At 38.2% G+C, this 19,034-nt stretch overlaps 1 protein-coding gene across 1 annotated transcript in view; it reads left to right on the forward strand.

The window, feature by feature from the left end:
* The first annotated feature begins 10,782 nt into the window (after positions 1-10,782).
* URI1 (URI1 prefoldin like chaperone) overlaps positions 10,783-19,034 on the forward strand; it is a 66,637-nt gene continuing 58,385 nt past the window's right edge. The window contains exon 1 of the mRNA XM_004284862.3: positions 10,783-11,235. Coding sequence (XP_004284910.1) covers positions 11,131-11,235 — 105 coding nt within the window. The 5' untranslated portion in view covers positions 10,783-11,130. The remainder of the gene's footprint in view (positions 11,236-19,034) is intronic.

Below are 19,034 nucleotides of genomic sequence, written 5' to 3' on the forward strand. Positions count from 1 at the left end.
AAATTTGCATTTCCCTGAGCATTAGAGAGGTTTAAAATTTTTTCATATATGTATTGGCTATTTATATTTCTTCTTCTTTGAATTGCCCCTTCATGTTCTTTGTTCGCTTTTATAATAAGTATTTTGTGCTTTCCTGATTGTTTCTAGGAGATTCTTATATATTCTGCACATTAACTTTTAATCTGTTAAAAATATTGCAAATATTTTAATTCTGAGGCTTCTTGTTAAACTTTGTAGTATCTTTTGCTGGAGAGAAGCTTAATGCACAGTTAAATCAAATTTTTCCTTTATGTCTACTAGATTTGCCTAAGAATGCTTTTCATACCTAAAAAGTATTAAATTTTTAAATCATATTTTCTTCTATTAGTTTATAATACTTTTTATTGTTTTGAATCTTTAAATCATCTTACATTAGTTTTGGGTTATTAAATATTTTGAGTTAAGTATAAGATTCTTTTTCAAAACAATAGGTAATTATTCCAATAGTATTTATCAAATACTCCATTATTATTTCCTCTTTAATTTGAAATGCCAAATTAAAACTAAATTTTATTTAAGAGTTATTTCTAGAATTTCTGTCCTATTCCACTGATCTCTTATTTTCTATGTCAATACTGTGTTGTTTGACTGTTGATGTCTTAAACCATATTTTGGTTTTTGCAGGCAAAGTACTCCCAATTGCTCTTTATACAAATTTTTTATTTTTGGCATTTACATTTCTAGATGAATTTGAGAATGTTAACAAGTTTATAACAAGATTTATGTGGATTTTGTTTGGGATTGCATCAGATACATAGAGAATCGTAGTCTGACAGCATTGACTCATTGCATATGATTTATATCTTGATTTTTAGAAGTTCTTATTTTAATAATCTTCAGTAAAAATTATTTGGTTTTCTCCATGTAGGTTTTGCACAATTCTTGCTAGGTTTAGTTTTAGAGTTTATTTTTGTTTTCGTGAAATGCATATTGACAATGAATTTTTTTCCTGATATATTAGGCCAAAAATCAGGCTAATAGCATGTATGATGTGATTCTGTTTTTTGTACCGAATAGTTCTGTGTACATGGATACCTGTGTATACAGAAAAGCTTTGAGTGTAGCTGCTTGTTTACTTCTGTCTCCACTAGGTTGATCTCTTTTAGGGCAGGAACCATATTTTGATGACTTTGTATCTAACACCTGCATAGCACCTGGCACATTTTAGCAGCTCAAAGCATCTTTGTAAAATGAATGAATGAATGAAATAAAGGGATATTGAAGGACCTATATAGACAAGATAAATATCTCTTCCCTGAGTGCATGGAATTATGGATTTCTTTAAGTTCTTTCTGCTTTGCTGTATTTTCTGATTTTTCTCTTGTGATCATGTACTTGAAAAAAGAAAGAAAATGATTTTCACTTGGGAACCACAATGAAAGAGCACTGTAGGCTGCACATCATTTACTACTTGTAAATTTTAAGAAGAAAAAAATGTGTGGATTATAAAAATGTCTAGGGAGGCAGGTTGTTCACCTCTCTGGATGAGGTTATCCCAGTTTTAGATGCTTAGTTTTGCCGTCTGTAAAATGGGATTCCTTCTGCCTTGCCTCTGCCTCTCACTGATCCTCCCGGGCTCTGATTGTGCTGAGCTCCAGGCTCACATATTCAGGAGGAATTAGAGGGAAGCCAGGGAAAGTAATTCTTCAGTCTCTGAGGTTGTTTTTACATTATGATGATATATGGTATATGTTGCTACAATGCCCGGGGTACATTTACAGGGATGGCAGACCATGAAGCCCTTAGGGCTGGGAGGTCCACCAGGTCAATAATATATGCAGCTGGCAAAAGAGAACATCGACATTATTTCCTCCAGAGAATACATGACTATAACCCTGTAGTCCTGGTTTGCATGTAAATAATGAGCAAAGGTACCGCTTGGCCACTTGTATCATTGAAGAGAAAGAAAAACAAGAATAAGAAAGACGAATCAGAAAAATATGAGGGCGCCACTTATAGATCTATGCAAGGAAGTATAATTCATCGGGTGAAATTTGCTTTCTCTAGAAAACACAGTGTTGGTATGTTTCTATAGTTGAGGTTAGAAATTTTTTTCTTGGTATGATTGTTATCAAGTAACGGAAAAATAATAATAATCAGTTTCTCAGGAGGAAGACTGATGCATCAATTACAGCATTTGGTGATGGAGCCCATTAAACCCCGAGGTAGTGCTGAGCAGTTGCCCCACTGATGATTTGACTATACTGGTAATAACCTGGGAAGGAGGCTGAGGCTGTGTGACTTCGGTGAAGCCAGACTCTCTTTCTAAGCCTAGTTACAGGCAGCAGCCTAAGGCCTGCTTAATCTGAAAGCTCCTGGCTTGTTTTTTTAAAGCAAAGGGAATTTTCTTAAGGGCAGAGAGCCCTTGCTCTATCTCCCACACTACGACATGGCACAGGGCTAGACCAATACCACGCACTCCATTGAGTCTCTCCCCATTCCCCGCCCCTCAAAAATTTTTTAAAACAATTTTTTAGAGCAATTTTAGGTTTGCAGATAAATTTAAGGGAAGGTACAGAGATTTCCCAATATATACCCTGCCTCTACATAGGCATAGCCTCCCCGATTATCAACATCCCCCATCAGAGTGATGCACTGTTTACAATTGATGAACCTACACTGACACATCATAATCACCATAGTACATAGTTTAACATTACAGTTCACTCTTGGTGTTGTACATTATATGGGTATAATGACATGTATCCTTTATTAGGGTATCATACAGAGTATTTTCACTGCCCCTAAAAGTCCTGAGCTCAGCCTGTTTTCCCTCACCCTGCCCCTCAAAACCCCTGGCAACCACTGATCTTTTTATTGTTTCCATAATTTTGCCTTTTCCAGAATGTCATGTAGTAGGAAACATACATCACATAGCCTTTTCAAACTGTTTTCTTTCATGCATTTAAGTTTTCTCCAAGTGTTTTCATGGCTTGATAGCTTGTTTCTTTTTAGCGTTGAATAATATTCCATTGTCTGGATCTAACACAATTTATTTATCCATTCACCTACTGAAGGACATCTTGGTTGCTTCCAAGTGTTGGCAATTATGAATAAAGCTGCTATGAACATCTATGTGCAGGTTTTTGTGTAGACATAAGTTTTCAACTCCTTTTGTGTAAATATCAAGGAACACGATTGTTGGATTGTATGGTAAGAGTATGTTTAGGTTTGTGAGAAACTGCCAAACTGTCTTCTAAAGTGGCTGCACCATTTTGCTTTCCCATCCGCAATGCATGAGAGTTCCAGTTGCTCCATATCCTCGTCAGCATTTGGTGTCGTCAGTGCTCTGGATTATGGCCATTTTAATAGGTGTATAGTGGTATTCCATTGCTGTTTTACCTCCCACTTTCTTATTATAGAAAATATAAACATATATAAGAATAGATGAAACAGTATAATACCCCTTCCACATGTCCATCCCCCAACTACAACTATTATCAATTTATGGCCAAATTTGCTTCATCTCTACCTGTAACTCCTCCTCTTTACATGCCCGTGGACTGGGGAACCAGGAGCCCTGGGGAGAAATCCAGCCCTGTGCAAGATTCCAGGGCACAGAGAGCCAGGCCTGAACCTCGACAAGTCCATGACCTTGTCAAGGCCAAGGAAAGTTGGAACACCAGGCTGCAGAAGGAAAACCTTGTGAGGTCACAAGGGCCAACTTCACATTTTGTCAAGGCAATTAAGGAGTAAAGAAAACAGATTTCAAAAGCTTGGGAGCTCCAGGAAAACAAATTTGGGGTACAGCTTGAGAAAGAATGTTGAAAACATAGACAATAATATGGAATGATACTCACCAAACTGTGATAGCTCTGGGGTGGTGGAGGCTGGGACCAGCACTAGGGGTTGTGGTCCGATGACACTTCAGCCTTACTGGCAATGCTTTAATTATTTATTTCAAAGGTAAATACATTCACATTTTGCTTCCACTAAGAAGAGAAAAAGTTTTAAAGGAACGCATTTCCCACAGTGATGGCTGCCTTCGAATGGAAGTTCCCCATCACTGGTGATGTGTCCAACTGAGACTGCTGGACATGGCAAGATTATCCAAGCCAGGCCATGGAAGAACCACTGAGGAGCTTGCTGAAATATAGAGATCATGATTCAGCAGGTCTGGAGCAAGGCCCAGGTGATTTTATTCCCCATCTCTTGAATATGGGCTGGCCTTAGTGACTTGCTTGTGATGAATAATATGTGGCTGAAAGTGATGCTACGTGACTTCTGAGGCTAGACTAGAAAAGGTGATACACTTCCAGCTGGCTTTCCCTTGGCACCCAGCTGCCATGCTGTAAGGAATGGATAGTATCTCAGGCAGAGCTGGGCGTGGCTTAAAGGAGCCAGAGGAGAGCTCACATATACGTGTTCTGGCTGACCACTCTACTGGGGTCTCACGTGACAGCTAACCTCAAGTCCAGAGTTGTGCATGCAGAGATTTTCAAGATGACTGCAACTGCATGAGATTCTGAGGACTGCCTCACTGACCCTGTCAACCTCCAGGACTGTGATTTATGCCGCTAAGTTTGGGTGGTTTGTTGGCAGCAAGAAAACAGCACCTTTGACTGTTAAGTAGACTCTTTAGAAGAGCTTAAAAAATTCCCAACACCCAGGCCAGATCCAAGCATTAATATTCTTTTGAGCCCCAGTGTGCAGCCAAGGTTGAGAACCAGTACTGTAAACCAACCCTGAGACTTGAGCTGGGGTTAACTTCATGAAATGCCCCCATTTCCCCCACTTCCCCTTACCCAGCTTCCTTTTGTCCTTGTCACTGGTTTCCATCTTCAGTTCCTGGCAGATGAAAGTGAGCCATTTAAGTGACAGGGACTTTGAAATCAGTGCTTAAGTCCTTGATGCTTGAAGTGTTTATTTTTAAAGCAACGTAGGAGAATGAATATGCAGGGGAAGTAGGGAGGCTCCCAGGAGCAGAAGTGTGAATGAGGTTGCCAGATAAAATACAGGAGGCCCAGGTAATTTGAATTTCAGATAAACAGTGAAGATTTTTAAGTATAAGTATGCTCCAAATATTACATAGCCATACTAAAAATTATATATTGTTTATCTGAAATTCAAATTTAACCACGTTTCCTATATTTTTATTTGCTAAATCTGGCAACCCTGTGTGTGAAGCCAGCCAGGTTAAGGTGTATTTGGGCCTCAATGGCACGGGGGCGGGGGTACATCTGTAGACTACTGAGTTCCCCAACACCAGGGTAAAAGGCACTCAGGACTCCCCAAGTCACTCCCCTTGTTGGAGGAAAGTGAGGCCCCAAAGACAGGAAGTAATAAATCCAAAACAGACAGCTCTTGATTTGCACAATATTATGTTAACTAAACCCATGCATAGTAACCCTACTTTGCTGCAATAAACATCTGCATGCAGGTTTTCGTGATGATATAAATTTTCAGATCAGGTGGGTTATGCCTGGGAGTGCGATTGCTGGGTAGTATGGTAAGTCTATGTTAACTTTGTGCAAAACCACCAAACTATCTTGCAAAGTGGCTGTTACCCTTTTGTATTCCCATGTAACAGAAGAGGATTCCTGTTGCTCCATATCCTAGCCAGAAATTGGCATTGTCTGTTTTCTGGATTGTAGCAGTTCTAGTAGATGTGTAGTAGTATCTCATTGTTATTTTAATTTGCATTTCCCTATGATAAATGATGTTGAGCATCTTCTTACATGCTTATTTGACATCTACATATCTTCTTCGATGAAGTGTCTATTCAAATCTTTTGCCTGTTTTTTAATTGGGTTGTTTGTTTCCTTATTGTTAAACTTTAAGAGTTCTATATTTTTCTGGATATAAGTCCTTTATCAGATACGTGATTTGAAAATATTTTCTCCCAGTCTGTGGCTTGTTTTTTGTTTTATTTTGTTTTTTTTTCCCATTCTCTTAGCAGTATATTTTTCAGAGCAAGTGTTTTTAATTTTGATAAAGTTCAATTTATCTATTTTGCCAAACCCAAGTTGATGTGATTTTCTCTTATATTTCCTTCTAGAAGTTTTATAGTTTTGTATTTTACATTTAAGTCTGTGATCTATTTTAACTTAATTTTTGTGTAAGATATGAAGTATGTGTAGAGGTTCTTCTTTTTTTGCAAATGGATGTCCAATTTTTCTAGCACCATTGTTTGAAAGACTTCCTTCTCCATTGCATCGTCTTTGTAAAAAATCATTTGCTAAAGAAGATGTGGCATATATATACAATGGAATATTACTCAGCCATAAAAAGAAACGAAATTGAGCTATTTGTAATGAGGTGGATAGACCTAGAGTCTGTCATACAGAGTGAATTAAGTCAGAAAGAAAAAGACAAATACCGTGTGCTAACACATATATATGGAATTTAAGAAAAAAACAATGTCATGAAGAACCTAGGGGTAAGACAGGAATAAAGCCACAGACCTACTGGAGAGCGGACTTGAGGATATGGGGAGGGGGAAGGGTGAGCTGTGACAGGGCGAGAGAGAGTCATGGACATATACACACTAACAAACATAAGGTAGATAGCTAGCGGGAAGCAGCCGCATGGCACAGGGATATCGGCTGGGTGCTTTGTGACTGCCTGGAGGGGTGGGATAGGGAGGGTGGGAGGGAGGGAGACACAAGAGGGAAGAGATATGGGAACATATGTATATGTATAACTGATTCACTTTGTTATAAAGCAGAAACTAACACACCATTGTAAAGCAATTATACCCCAATAAAGATGTTAAAAAAAATCATTTGATTTTTTTGTTCTCTATTGTTTCATTGATCTATGTGCATCAAGGTCCCATTCTGATAGAGAGACCCAAGCAGCCCAGCCAGTTGTGACATCCACCCCACGGTCCTCGGTGGTGGACTGTGGCAGATTTCTGATTGCAGGGGTGTAACTGACCAAAGGCTTCAGCCGCTATGTTCTGAAACCCATTGCCAAGGCCATGCCTCCCAGCTTATAACTGGGCATGGCAGGGATACTAAATCAGACCCATTAATGGGAGACGTCATAAGCCTTGATGGCCAACTTTGGCTTGAGGACTCCTCAGTGGTGTAAGTTAAGGGTCCAACTTCATTCTTTTGCATATGGAATCCAATTGTCCCAGGATAATTTGTTGAAGAGACTGTCCTTTCCCGATTGAATGATTTTGTAACCCCTGTCGAAAATCAATTTACTATAAATGGGAGGATTTATTTTTGAGCTTTTGAATTAAATTCCATTGGTCTATATGCTTATCCTTATGCTAGTCACCCAGTGTTTTGATTACTGTAGCTTTTTAGTAAGTTTTGAAATCAGCAAGTATGAGACTTTTCCCAACTTTATCTTTTTCAGGATTGTTTTGGCTATTCAGAATCTATTGCAATTCCATGTGAGTTAGGCTGGGTTTTTGTACTTCTGCAAAAAATGGCATTGAGATTTCATAAAGATTGCTTTGAATCTGTCAGTTCCTTTGAGGAGCATTGTTGCATTAATTTGCTTGGGTTGCTATAGCAAAATACAACAAGAGAAATAGTTCAGGAGGGTAGAAGTCCATGATCAAGGCGACAGCAAATTCAGTTTTCAGTGAGAGCTCTCCTTTTGGCTTGTAGATGTCTGCCTTCTCATTATGTCTCCCAGAGGCCTTTCCTCAGTGTATGTGTGTGGAGAGAGTGAGCTCTCTCATTTTAAAAGGACACTAATCCTATTGGATCAGGGACTCACTTTTATGACCTCATTTAACCTTAATTACCTCCATAAAGGACCTATCCCAAATACAGTACATTGAAGGTCAAAGATTCAACATATAAATTTTGGGGAAACACACATTCAGTCCACAATAGTTCTCATCTTAACAATATTAAGTCTTCCAATCCATGAAAATAGATGTCTTTCCATTTATTTGTGTTTTATTTAATTTCTTTTGACAATGTTTTATAGTTTTCAGTACACAATTCTTATGCCTCCTTGCTTAAATTCATTACGAAATATTTTATTCTTTTTTTATGCTAGTGTATATAAATGTAACTGATTTTTGTCGGTTGATTATGTATTCTGCAACTTTTTTGAGTTTATTACTCTAACATGTTTCTTTTTTCTTGTGGATTCTTTACAGTTTTCTACATATAGGATCATAACATCTACCAATAGAGATAATTTTACATCTTTTCCCAATTTGGCTTCATTTCATTTCCTTATCTTGTCTAATTTCTTTGATTAGAACTTCCAGTATTATGTTGAATAAAAGTGGTAAAAGCAGACATCCTTATCTTATTCCTGATCTCAGAGGAAAAACTTTCAGTCTTTCCCCCTTGAGTATGTTAGATATAGGTTTTTCATGTATGGCCTTTACAATGTTGAGGAGGTTTCTTTCTATTCCTAGTTTACTGAGTGTTTTTATCATAAAGGGATGTTGGATTTTGTCAAGTGCTTTTTTCTGCATCAATTGAGATTAGCATGCAATTTTTTCTCCTTCATTCTATTAATGTGGTGTATTATCTTCATTGATTTTCATATGGTGAACTACCTTTGTGTTCCTGGGATAAATTCCACACGATCGTGGTGTATAATCCTTTTAATATGCTCCTGAATTCAGTATTCAGTGTTAGTATTCATTGAGAGGTTTTGCATTTATATTAATAAGGGACATGGTCTGTAGTTTTCTTTTCTTTTGGTGTCTTTGTCTTGCTGAGCTCACAGAATGTGTTCCCTCTTCTTCAGTTTTTTGGAAGAGTTTGAGAAGAATTGGTGTTAATTCTTCTTTAAATGTTTTAAATCCACCTTTGAAGCCATCTGGATTTTTCTTTGTTGGGAGGATTTTGATTAGTGATTCATTCTCCTTACTTGTTAATAGGCTTTCATAGTTTTCTATTTCTTTTTGAGTCAGTTTTGTTAGTTTTTGTTTTTCTAGGAATTTGTCCATTTCACCTAGGTTATACAATTGTTTATAGTACTCTCCTATAATCCTGTTTATTTCTGTAAAATTGGAATTTTGTCCTACTTTTATTTCTAATTTTAGTAATTGGAGTCTTCTCTCTTTTTCTTAGTTAATCTAGGACAGGTTGTCAATCTTATTCATCTTTCCAAAGAACCACCTTTGGTTTCATCGATTTTCTCTGTTGTTTTACTATTCTCTGTTTCTTGCTAGTCTAATCTTTGTTCTTTCTTCTGCTAGCTTTGGGTTTTGTTTGTTTTTCTCTTTCTAGTTCCTGAAAGTATACAGTTAGGTTATTGATGTATTAATTTGCTAGGGCTACCATAACAAAATACCACAGACTGGGTGGCTTAAACAGCAGAAATTTATTTTCTCACAGTTCTGGAGGATGGAAGTCCAGGATCAAGGTGTGAAGGGGTTGGCTAACTCTGAGGCCTCTCTCCTTGGCTTGCAGTTGGAGGCCCTCTTGCTGACTCTTCATGTGATTATCCCTCTGTGCATGTATGCCCCTGGCTTTTCTTTGTGTCTCCAAATTTCCTCTTCTTATAAAGATACCAGCCAGATTGGATTAGGGCCCACGCTAATGGCCTCATTTTAACTTAATCACATTTAAAGCCCTATCTCCAAGCACAGTCACATTCTGAGGTACTGGGTGTTAGGACTTCCACATGGTAATTTCAGGCGGGAGATAATTCAGCCCACAGCACCATCCTTTTACTTTCAACCCTTTTGTGTCTTTCAATCTAAAGTGAGTCTCTTGTAGACAGCACATAGAACCAACTACTTAGAAGATAAATGCACTTACCCTTCTACTGGAGCCGCAGGTGGGTCGCTTCCCACAGGCACAAGAGCTAAGTGGGTTAGGTTTGAACATCTGAATGAGGGGAAATACGGTGGGCAGCTGCCAATGTCCATTACAGGGGGCGAAAGTGAGAGCAGGGAGACCAGAGAAGCAGCTACTGAAGTAGCTGAGGATACACAGATGGTGTGGTGCTAGAGCAGTCAGAGACTGCCTGTTTCAGAGGTTGGATATGTAGTGAGGAAAAGAGAGCAATTAACATTTACCATTTGCCCAAATTTTCCTCACTTCTTTCTGTGAAGCAAATGTAAAAAGGGCGTATCTGGACTGGGGAGCTGGCCAGAAGGGAAGAGAAATCTAGCAAGCAGGCACACCAGGTTCAGAACTGCAGCTACCTCCCAGCCCATTGCCATTTGCACAACGTTGAAGAACCAGGACCCAACTCACTGTTAGGTATTGGAGCAGAGATGATTGTTAGGGCAAGGCCAATTCCATTCATTAAGCATTAATTGGGTGCCTACTGTGTACAGAGGCTGTAGGAGAGAGAGGTCACAGGAGTTTTGAAATAAGAGGAAAAGTATGGGCAACGTTATCCTTGAAAAGTCTCTTAAATAGCCCATACATAGCAATATGTTAATTAAAGCACAATACCTTTATATAAGGAAAAATTGTGTGTGCAGTAATTAACACACAAACAAAACTTAATCGCATATTTTAATTCATTAAACAGGCACAGGGAAGAGTTGACTTTGCTAAAATTAAATATGCTTATGAACCAGCACTAGTGCACGAATTAAGCTCCTACCGCCAGATGCAGCGCTCAACGACTGGGGGCATTAGGGGGACACAAGGCTAAGACAGGGCTCATCTCCGTGAACTGACCATCGATCTTCCCTAGAATGAGTTTCCAAAGGGCTACAGGTCAGCTTAGCCTCCAGATAAGACAGCAGCCGCCGCGCCGCTCCTGCGCCACGCGATCACCGGGGGCGTGACGAAGGGCGGAGGCTGCGTGCGCTTCCCAGCGTGCCGCGCTGGGCGGGGCGAGGGGCGGGGCCTACGGGGGAGGTGCGGAGGAGGAGCGGCCGCCACAGGACGCCTGGCTCGGCCCAGTCACCGGATCGGGGCTTCTCGCCTTTAACGGCCGGCCTGTTGCTCCGAGCCCGCGGCGGCGGGGGCGCCGGCGGCGGCGGCGGGCGGCATGCGCGTGTGAGATGTGGCCGCGGGCAGCCCGGACGCGAGCAGCTGCCGCCGCGGTAGCAGAGAAGTGGGGCGCGGCCTCCTCAGCGCGGGGCGCGCAGTGCATGAGGGCGAGCACGCGGGCGCTGGGCAGCCGCCGGCCACGCCGCCTTCATAAACACTTGTTTAGGACTCGTTCGCCCCGCTGAGGCCCCGGCGCCCCGCCATGGAGGCCCCGCCCGACCCCGGGCCCCACGCCTCGGCCTCGGCTTCGGCCGCGGCGCCGCTGCGCGCCCCAGAGGTGGCGCGGCTCCGCGAGGAGCAGGAAAAGGTAACAGGCCGCGCTCCGTCCCGCGCTTCCGCCAGCGGTCTCGGGAGGCGCCCTCGCCCAGGCGCGTCCTCGGCGCCCCGTTCCCCCTACACGGGCCTGGGGGCTGACCCCCGCTCCTCCCCGCCGACCCCGTCCTGCCCTCGGTGGGCCGCAGCCCTTTGGTCCCGGCCTAGCTCATCCCGGACCCGGAACGGGGGAGGAGCATATTCTCCAGGCCTGGAAAGCGTGTTGGGGAAACTTTTGTCACGTGCTTTCGTTGTCTTGTCTGGAGCACTTTGACCTTTGAAGGGAGGGGAGGGTTGGGGAAAAGAGATGCGATAATCTGTTTAACTTGTGTATGAAAGTGAGTTTTTAATCTTAATGCGTACAGCAGTGCGTGGGAATATTCTCAGTGAAGGACAGGCTGTGAATGAATAGTTCACCTTATTTTTTTTTTTTTAGCTTGTTACCTCATCGTTGGTAAAATGTATACTCTTTGTTGCTCTTTATCTGATTGCACTTAAAAGTTTTACTAGGTTTGTAACGCTAACGCTTCATGTGCAGTTTCAGCTTTGGTTTAGTATTTGTCATGATAGAATGCTGTTTTATTACATTTTAACTTCAATTATATAAATGAGTTTTAATCTACCAGTGAAGAGGAAAGAAAGTTTTGTATTTCCTAATGGGATTGTATATGAACAAGTATACCAGTCTAAGAAATACAGTGTTATTGTTTAATCTGAGATTTTTTTCCCTTTGGATTCTGTATCATTTGTTTCTCACTATCTTTGAAATTCTTAGTTTGAAAGGCAACGTTTCATTTACTTAAAATGTGTCATATTGAGAGTATCATGATTATAAAGGTTAGGAAGTTGTTTAAAAACTATAAACACTGGGAATTCCTAACTTTTTCTATTGAGCATTTCTGTATAAAAATGACTACTTACATAGGTATACAAACATACCCAGTTTAGCTAGATAAGGAACTTTTTATAGAACTTAAATCCTGGTTTGCTTGGAAATAACCTGTTAGGATGAATTGTGGGAACCTTTCCTACTTTGTTCTGGTTGTTCTAAATTATTTTGTGCGTTGGATTTCCCTTTCTGAGAGCCATTTTTTTTTTCTAATACCATATACAATGGTTGGGTTTTAAACTTGGCTTTCTTCAAGTTGGGGGTTTAAAAATTCAAGTTCGGTGCGTTTAAATTGTAAGACTTTTTTTTTTTTCTTTACGAGAAGAATAAAGAAAGAAGAAAAGACAGCCCTTCATGAAACCAATTTGTTCATTTTTGGCAAAAACTATTTACATTTTTTAGTCTTTTAGAAAATGTGAAACAGACCTTCAGAAGATGGTGTTCCCATTGTCTTTCTTTCTGTAGAGGAATTAACTCTCTCCTTCTTCATAGTATGATGTTTGCATACTGCTGACTTGATATGTTTTCTCCTATTTGGCATGTTAAAAAGAGAAATCCTTGGTTTTATTCTGATGTTAGTGTGTCTGAAATACAAAGGATACGGTTTGGGGGTGCTCTGAACAGCTTTCTGGTATGGTATCCAGTTGCATTTGAAAACTGCCTTCTCAGTTACAGTCCTATGGGAACCTGGATGACAGTTTTCAGTAGACATTGAGTATAGTACCAAATTACTTTTCTGTGCTGTGTTAATGTTATTTTGGCACATAAAATAAGCGTGTGTATGTCTGTCATGGGTATGTAAAATCATTCCCAGTTCATGATAAAGTCCCTCAGTAAATGGACTAGACTGTATTTTAACGGATCTGCTTCAGTGGACAGGAGAGACCCTTGAGGCCACAAGATAAACTGGTTAGATAGCTATCCTTTAATTATAGTTCAGTATAGGAAAACTTTATCTAGTAAATAGTAAATAAATAAATAAATAAATCAGTCAGATTTTTGTGAGGGACTTTAGGCTTTAAAACCAACCCAGCAGCTGTAGGAGTACAGTGAACTCTAATAAGTGGAAGTGTTGGGACATTCTTGGAAGGAAAAGGAAAAAAATGTCATAGGAGTTTTATAGTATAGCAGTTAGTATTTCTTTATATAAGTCTAATTAAATGTGTTTTAGGACTTGCCTTTCCCTACCAGGGTTCTGTGAGAGAATTAAATCCTGACGAAAATTATTTGAATGACTATTTTTTCAGTTTTCCCTAGGATGGTAGCTAGCTAGTAGGCTCTAGATGCAGAGGAGAGAAGTGAATTCTTTATATGCAATGGATACCTTAGGTTCAGGGCATTATTTTCTCTGGGAACCTTAAGAATGGCTGCTAGGTAAAGTGGTTTAAATGTTGCTCATCAATTTTTTTCTTTTTAGTTCAGATAAGGAGTGTAACACGTTTCATCTTGGTCCCTCTCTCTGTTTTTTTCCTTGTTTATCCTTTGGAGCACTGAATAACAAGGAAAAAAATTAGTAACCTAAGGAAAAAGACAAAGGAGGGGGGCATGAAAGATCCACAACTTAAGTAAATGACAAAATCTGTAGTAAATGGACAGGATCAAATATTTGAATATTGTTCTCATTTTTGGCATTAATGCTGACATTTTCAAAAAAAGATTTTTTGGTTAAAACTTCTGTTTATTTCTTTTTTTTTTTAATCTAGCAAAATGACATGTACAGAAAGGTTCCCTGCAGGTTTGTTTATAATAATGAAAAAGCTAAAAATTCAACATAAGGGGGTTGGTGTGAGGAGATTTTGTGCAGTCAGTAAAAATTGTAGAATACTATGTGGTGTGGTTAGTCATGATTATATGTATATAAATATTCACACAGTTTATATAGGAAAATGCACCACTAAATGTTTTAAAAGCATACAATTTCACTTATTTTACCTAAAAGTGAGTGAATTGAATGGGATTTTTTTTTTCAAGAAAGGCTATTGATAAAACCTAATTAATTTTAATAAAAGATAGGATGTTGTATCTTTAATTGCTAAATATTTTCTGCTCCTGACAGATTACTCTTGGCTGGTTTGAACACCAGTTAGGCAGGTTTGTTTCTTATTCCAGAGCGGATAGGTACAATTTATTCACATATCTGTTCCCCAGGTGGTTTCCTTTTCTTTTTTCCCTGGAGATGTTGTTTATTGTTAATTCTCTATCCAAAGATACAGGGACAAGAGGGAACTTGGATCACCTTTTTTTCCCCCTCTTTTCTTTTAACTAAATCTGTTTTTGCCAATAGGAGTAAAGTATTTGGTGGAAAAAATGGAATCTACCTAGAAGCCTCTCTGGACTGATCTGTGCCGTAAAAGTTAAACCTAGGGCTGCAGTGGAGTGTCTTGGGCTGTTCTAGGGAAGTTTCCTCATACTTGTTAAATCTGGATCTGTCTTTGAATTGCATTATTGAAATACTGGTTTCTTGGCTAAGGTGATGTTTCTATCCGAGTTTTATATCTCCAGACACTATTATCTTTAACAGAATTATTGAGATTCTGCTATATAGTATAGTGAAAAAGTGGTATATAGTATTGTTTTCCTAGGTTTATTTGCAGGATCATGGTAACTTTGGAGAATTCATGAGGATAATGTTATTATTTAGTTTATTATAATTATAACTGAGTGACTCGTGTAATTTGGAATTTTGGAATAACTTATACTTTCTTGATATAGAACCTGGGGAATTAAATGCATTAAGAGTAAATATTTCAAATTTTTATAAAGCAGAACAGCTAATTTAACTTTGGTTTGCATATTTCTTATGATAAACTGCACATAGCTTAGGAAACTGTCAGTCGTGTACTCCATACCACAGGTATTGTTCTTCTTTCCAAGCCCAGAATCCAAGCATATAATTTTTCAGCAGATATTTATTGAGTACCTGCTACCTGCCAGATTGTACCTACTTAATGTCTTCTTCTGCTGAAGATGCAGTAGTGAACAAAATAAAGTCTTTGTTTTCACAGGGATCACATTCTAGTGGTAAAGATGTGGAATAGGCATATTTAAAATGACAGATGGTTTGTGATAGGTAAGGAGCTGTACTAGATCATTGTTGAAGATTTTGGTTTTTATTTTTGTGAGGTGAGAAACCATTGAAATGTGTTTTGAGAATCATACTAATCTTAAATGACAAGAATCCATTTGTCATGAATGAAGGGAGGAATGATGGGATTGCATTGTATAGAATAAATTTTTTTGTGTGCCAGGCATTGTGATAGACATTTATAAATTTGATGTTAGAGTCTTCATTAACTCTCTTTAATTTTTCAGGTGAACAGTTTAGGTTGTTTATAGTTTTTGCTCCGAACTTTCTTATGGAGTATTTGTGTCTTCAATTTTACTTATAATGCTTGTTTTTCAAAGTGCTTATGCCAGTTTACATTCCTATCAGCAGTGGTGAAAGTTCCAGCTATTCCATGTCCTCATCACCACTTGGTACTGTCTGTCCTTTTCATATTTGTTAGCCATTCTAATAATAACTAATGAATGAGGTTGATAACCTTTTCAAGTATTTATTGGCTATTTGCATTTTTTTTTGTAAAATAAAATGCTTTTTCTAAATTGAGTAGTTATAAGTAGTTTATTGAAGAATGTGTATTTGATCTTTCTAATGTAGTCCTTTTATCATTTTTAAGAAAGGCAGAGTCATAAGAATATTTGCTTACAGCCAAAGATACATTTTGTAGCTAAATGGGTTTTCAGAACTCATAACTTGTGAGTTATATTTTATTTTAAAACAGTTTGTTTTGGTTGTTGTTAGTGATTATTATCATGCCAGTCATGTGCCATGAGAAGAAACAACTTTGGTTTTAGTCTTTTATTAGTAAACATTATAATACAGTATTTCAAGGGGAGAAAATCAATATTCATTGTGTTAGGCCTCTCCAGATTGGAGTATAAGACAAGAATAGTTCCAAAACACTGATGGGGAAAGGGAGAAGAAGGTGCACGGGGTCTAAGCTGTGATCATAACTGTTTGATTTTGTTCTCCTAATGTTGTCAGATTGGGTTTTAAAATCTTTTAGCTTGTATCATTCTTGCTTTCATCTCCAGATTAGTGAGTCTAGATCTTTTTAGTCTGCCCTAAGGCAGTTTTTCTTTCTTTCTTTCTTTCTTTCTTTTTTTTAAAGTAGCAGCTTTTTATTTTCAAAAATTGTAAAACAACAGAAAAGTTTAAAGAATAGTTTGGGTCATCAATCGTATTTTGTCTCATTTGCCTTTTCTTTCTCTATCTGTATTTTCTTTTCTTTTTTTCCTTGTAGAACGATTTGAAAGTAAATTGCAGATATTATCATGTCCTAATACTTAAGCACATATCATTTTGGAGCAAGGTCATTCTTCTACATAATCATATCTTTTTTTTTCACCCAAGAAATGAACATTGACACACAATAATATTATTTAGCATATTCAGATTTCCTCAGTTTTTCTAAAAGTGTTCTTTATAACATTTTTCAATCCAAGATCCAATCACAGGCTGCATTTAGCGTCTTATCTCTTTAATTTCCTTTCATCTGAAACAATCCCTCTACATTCTTTTGTCTTTATGAAATTGGTATTTTTGAAGAGTTTACAAGTTTACTACTTATAGAATGCCCACGATTTAGAGATGTCTGATGAATGTACTCGTGAAGAAACAGAATTAAATAATCATTTTTGACAAGAATAATACATAGTTGATAATGACTTCCTATTTTATCACAGCAGGAGACATACAGTGTTACTTTATTCTATTATTGGTGTTGCTAGTTACTTGTTTAAGGTAGTACCTGCGATATCTCTTCACCTTAGGTACCTGTTCCCTTGTGTAAGGAATAAGAACTTTAAAAGTACTTACTAAATACTTGAAGACATTGTAAATATCCTGTTCCCCAACAGCCCTTTACCATGGATGATCCTTGCCTGAATCAATTATTATATTGGTATTTGCAAATTAGTAGTTTCTAACCACCTATGTTTATAGCTGGCATTTTTCTGTAAAGAGGAGCCCTTTCCCCCCTTTTAGTATTAGTGTAGACCCTTTTTGTTTTTTAATTCAGTGTGTTATAATTTTTCATTTTTCCTTTTGATGCTCAAATTGTCCTAAATTTGGCCAGTGGGAGCCCCTTCAAGCTGACTCCTGCATCCTTTTGGCATTTCTTATTATCCTTTGGTCATTACCTTTTTTTTTTTGGCACAGGATGTCCAGGCTTACCTTGTAGCTTTCTTGTCTTAGTTCTGAAATTGACTATTTCTTCAAAGAGCCCTGGTTCTTTTTAATGAGAAATGCTGAGAAACCTAGATCTGGGCCCAAGTTGTGCTCATTGCCACTGGGATATTATTGCATCAAGGCCCTTTCAGTGGACAGTGCTAAGAAATGTATTAACCTTCAGTATACCAGGAAAAATAGTCATCACCATTTACCATCTAGGTCCAAGGGATCTTTTTAATTTTTATTTTTTAAAGTAATTTTTACAAGTAATGTACAGAAGTAAGGATAAGGGATAGTGAAACCCATTTTTATTGGCTATTTTAATAAGAATTTAAACACAGTAGTCTTCTTTGTATTAAGTAAAGTTTGGTGCACAAAGATCATAAGAGATTTAAGAATATTGCCACATGTCTTTTTAGAAAAATGTCCAAGTTCTTGTTGCACACTGTTACATATGAAGTTTTTCTTGTTGAATGACTAAGTGGGTGAGAATACCCTACTTTTTTTTTTGTTCTTAGAAGTATATTGTTCCTTTATTGATTCTTTTTTTCTCCACCTTCAAGTCAGTCCCCCTTTATTCAACATCTGCTATATTCAAATATATGTAGTTCTCTTCCTGGTTGGCATGGTCTGTTCTAGAACTTAGGGAGGTACAAACATAAACCATTTACATAATTCCTGCTTTCAAAACTCATTTCCAGTGCTTCAGGGTTTTCCTCCCTAATCTCTGTCCTCAAGAAGCCAAAAAACTTGTAGGAGTGGAAAAAAATAGAATTTAGAGATCTTTTTTCCCAGCAATCTTTAGTTATTATGATAAAATATGTATAAAATAAAAATTACTATTTTAATCAGTTTTTTTTTTTTTTTGCGGTACGCGAGCCTCACTGTTGTGGCCTCTCCCGTTGCGGAGCACAGGCTCTGGACGCGCAGGCTCAGTGTCCATGGTTCATGGCCCCAGCCGCTCTGTGGTGTGTGGGATCTTCCTGGACCGGAGCATGAACCCGTGCCCTGCATTGGCAGGCGGACTCTGAACCACTGCGCCACCAGGGAAGCCCCTGTTTTAATCAGTTTTAAGTGTACAGTTCAGTGAGATTAATTACATTCACTGTGATGGAACCATCACTTTTACTTGAAGGTTAGGATGGACTCACAGATGGAGAACTCTTGGCTGTCCTACCATCAGATCTGCCTTGCTCTATGGTTATCAGTTTTCCCCAGATCAAGAGTAGGCAGGTATAAGTAGTGGGCTCACAACGTTTGACCTCAACTGGTTTTTCTAAGTTATTTTGTACATTTTTCAGCAGCAAAACCAAACTGGGTCTTCAGGCTTTATTTCCGTTTCTTGCAAGGGAAGAGCTTTTATACCTTTGGACATGTTTTAGTTTTTCCTCAATGAGAATTTTAACCATCTTTGGTATTATTTCTACAATAATTTGTAAAGCTATTTACTTTTAACTGCTTTTTTTTAAAACTTTTTGGGTCAACTTTTTTATATAGCACTTATTTGTCAAAATATAGGTACATAATACTGGTAAAAATCTTTTTTTGTTTCTAATGAAACAAATTATTGAGACTCTTTTTTAACAGGATGGAGTGAGGGTAACTTGTATCAATTAGCTAAATTAACCAAACTCTTAAGAATATTTAGATTTAAAGACCATAGAAACTACTG

Source organism: Orcinus orca, chromosome 20, assembly GCF_937001465.1.
Source record: "Orcinus orca chromosome 20, mOrcOrc1.1, whole genome shotgun sequence".
NCBI classification, from domain to species: Eukaryota; Metazoa; Chordata; class Mammalia; order Artiodactyla; family Delphinidae; genus Orcinus; species Orcinus orca.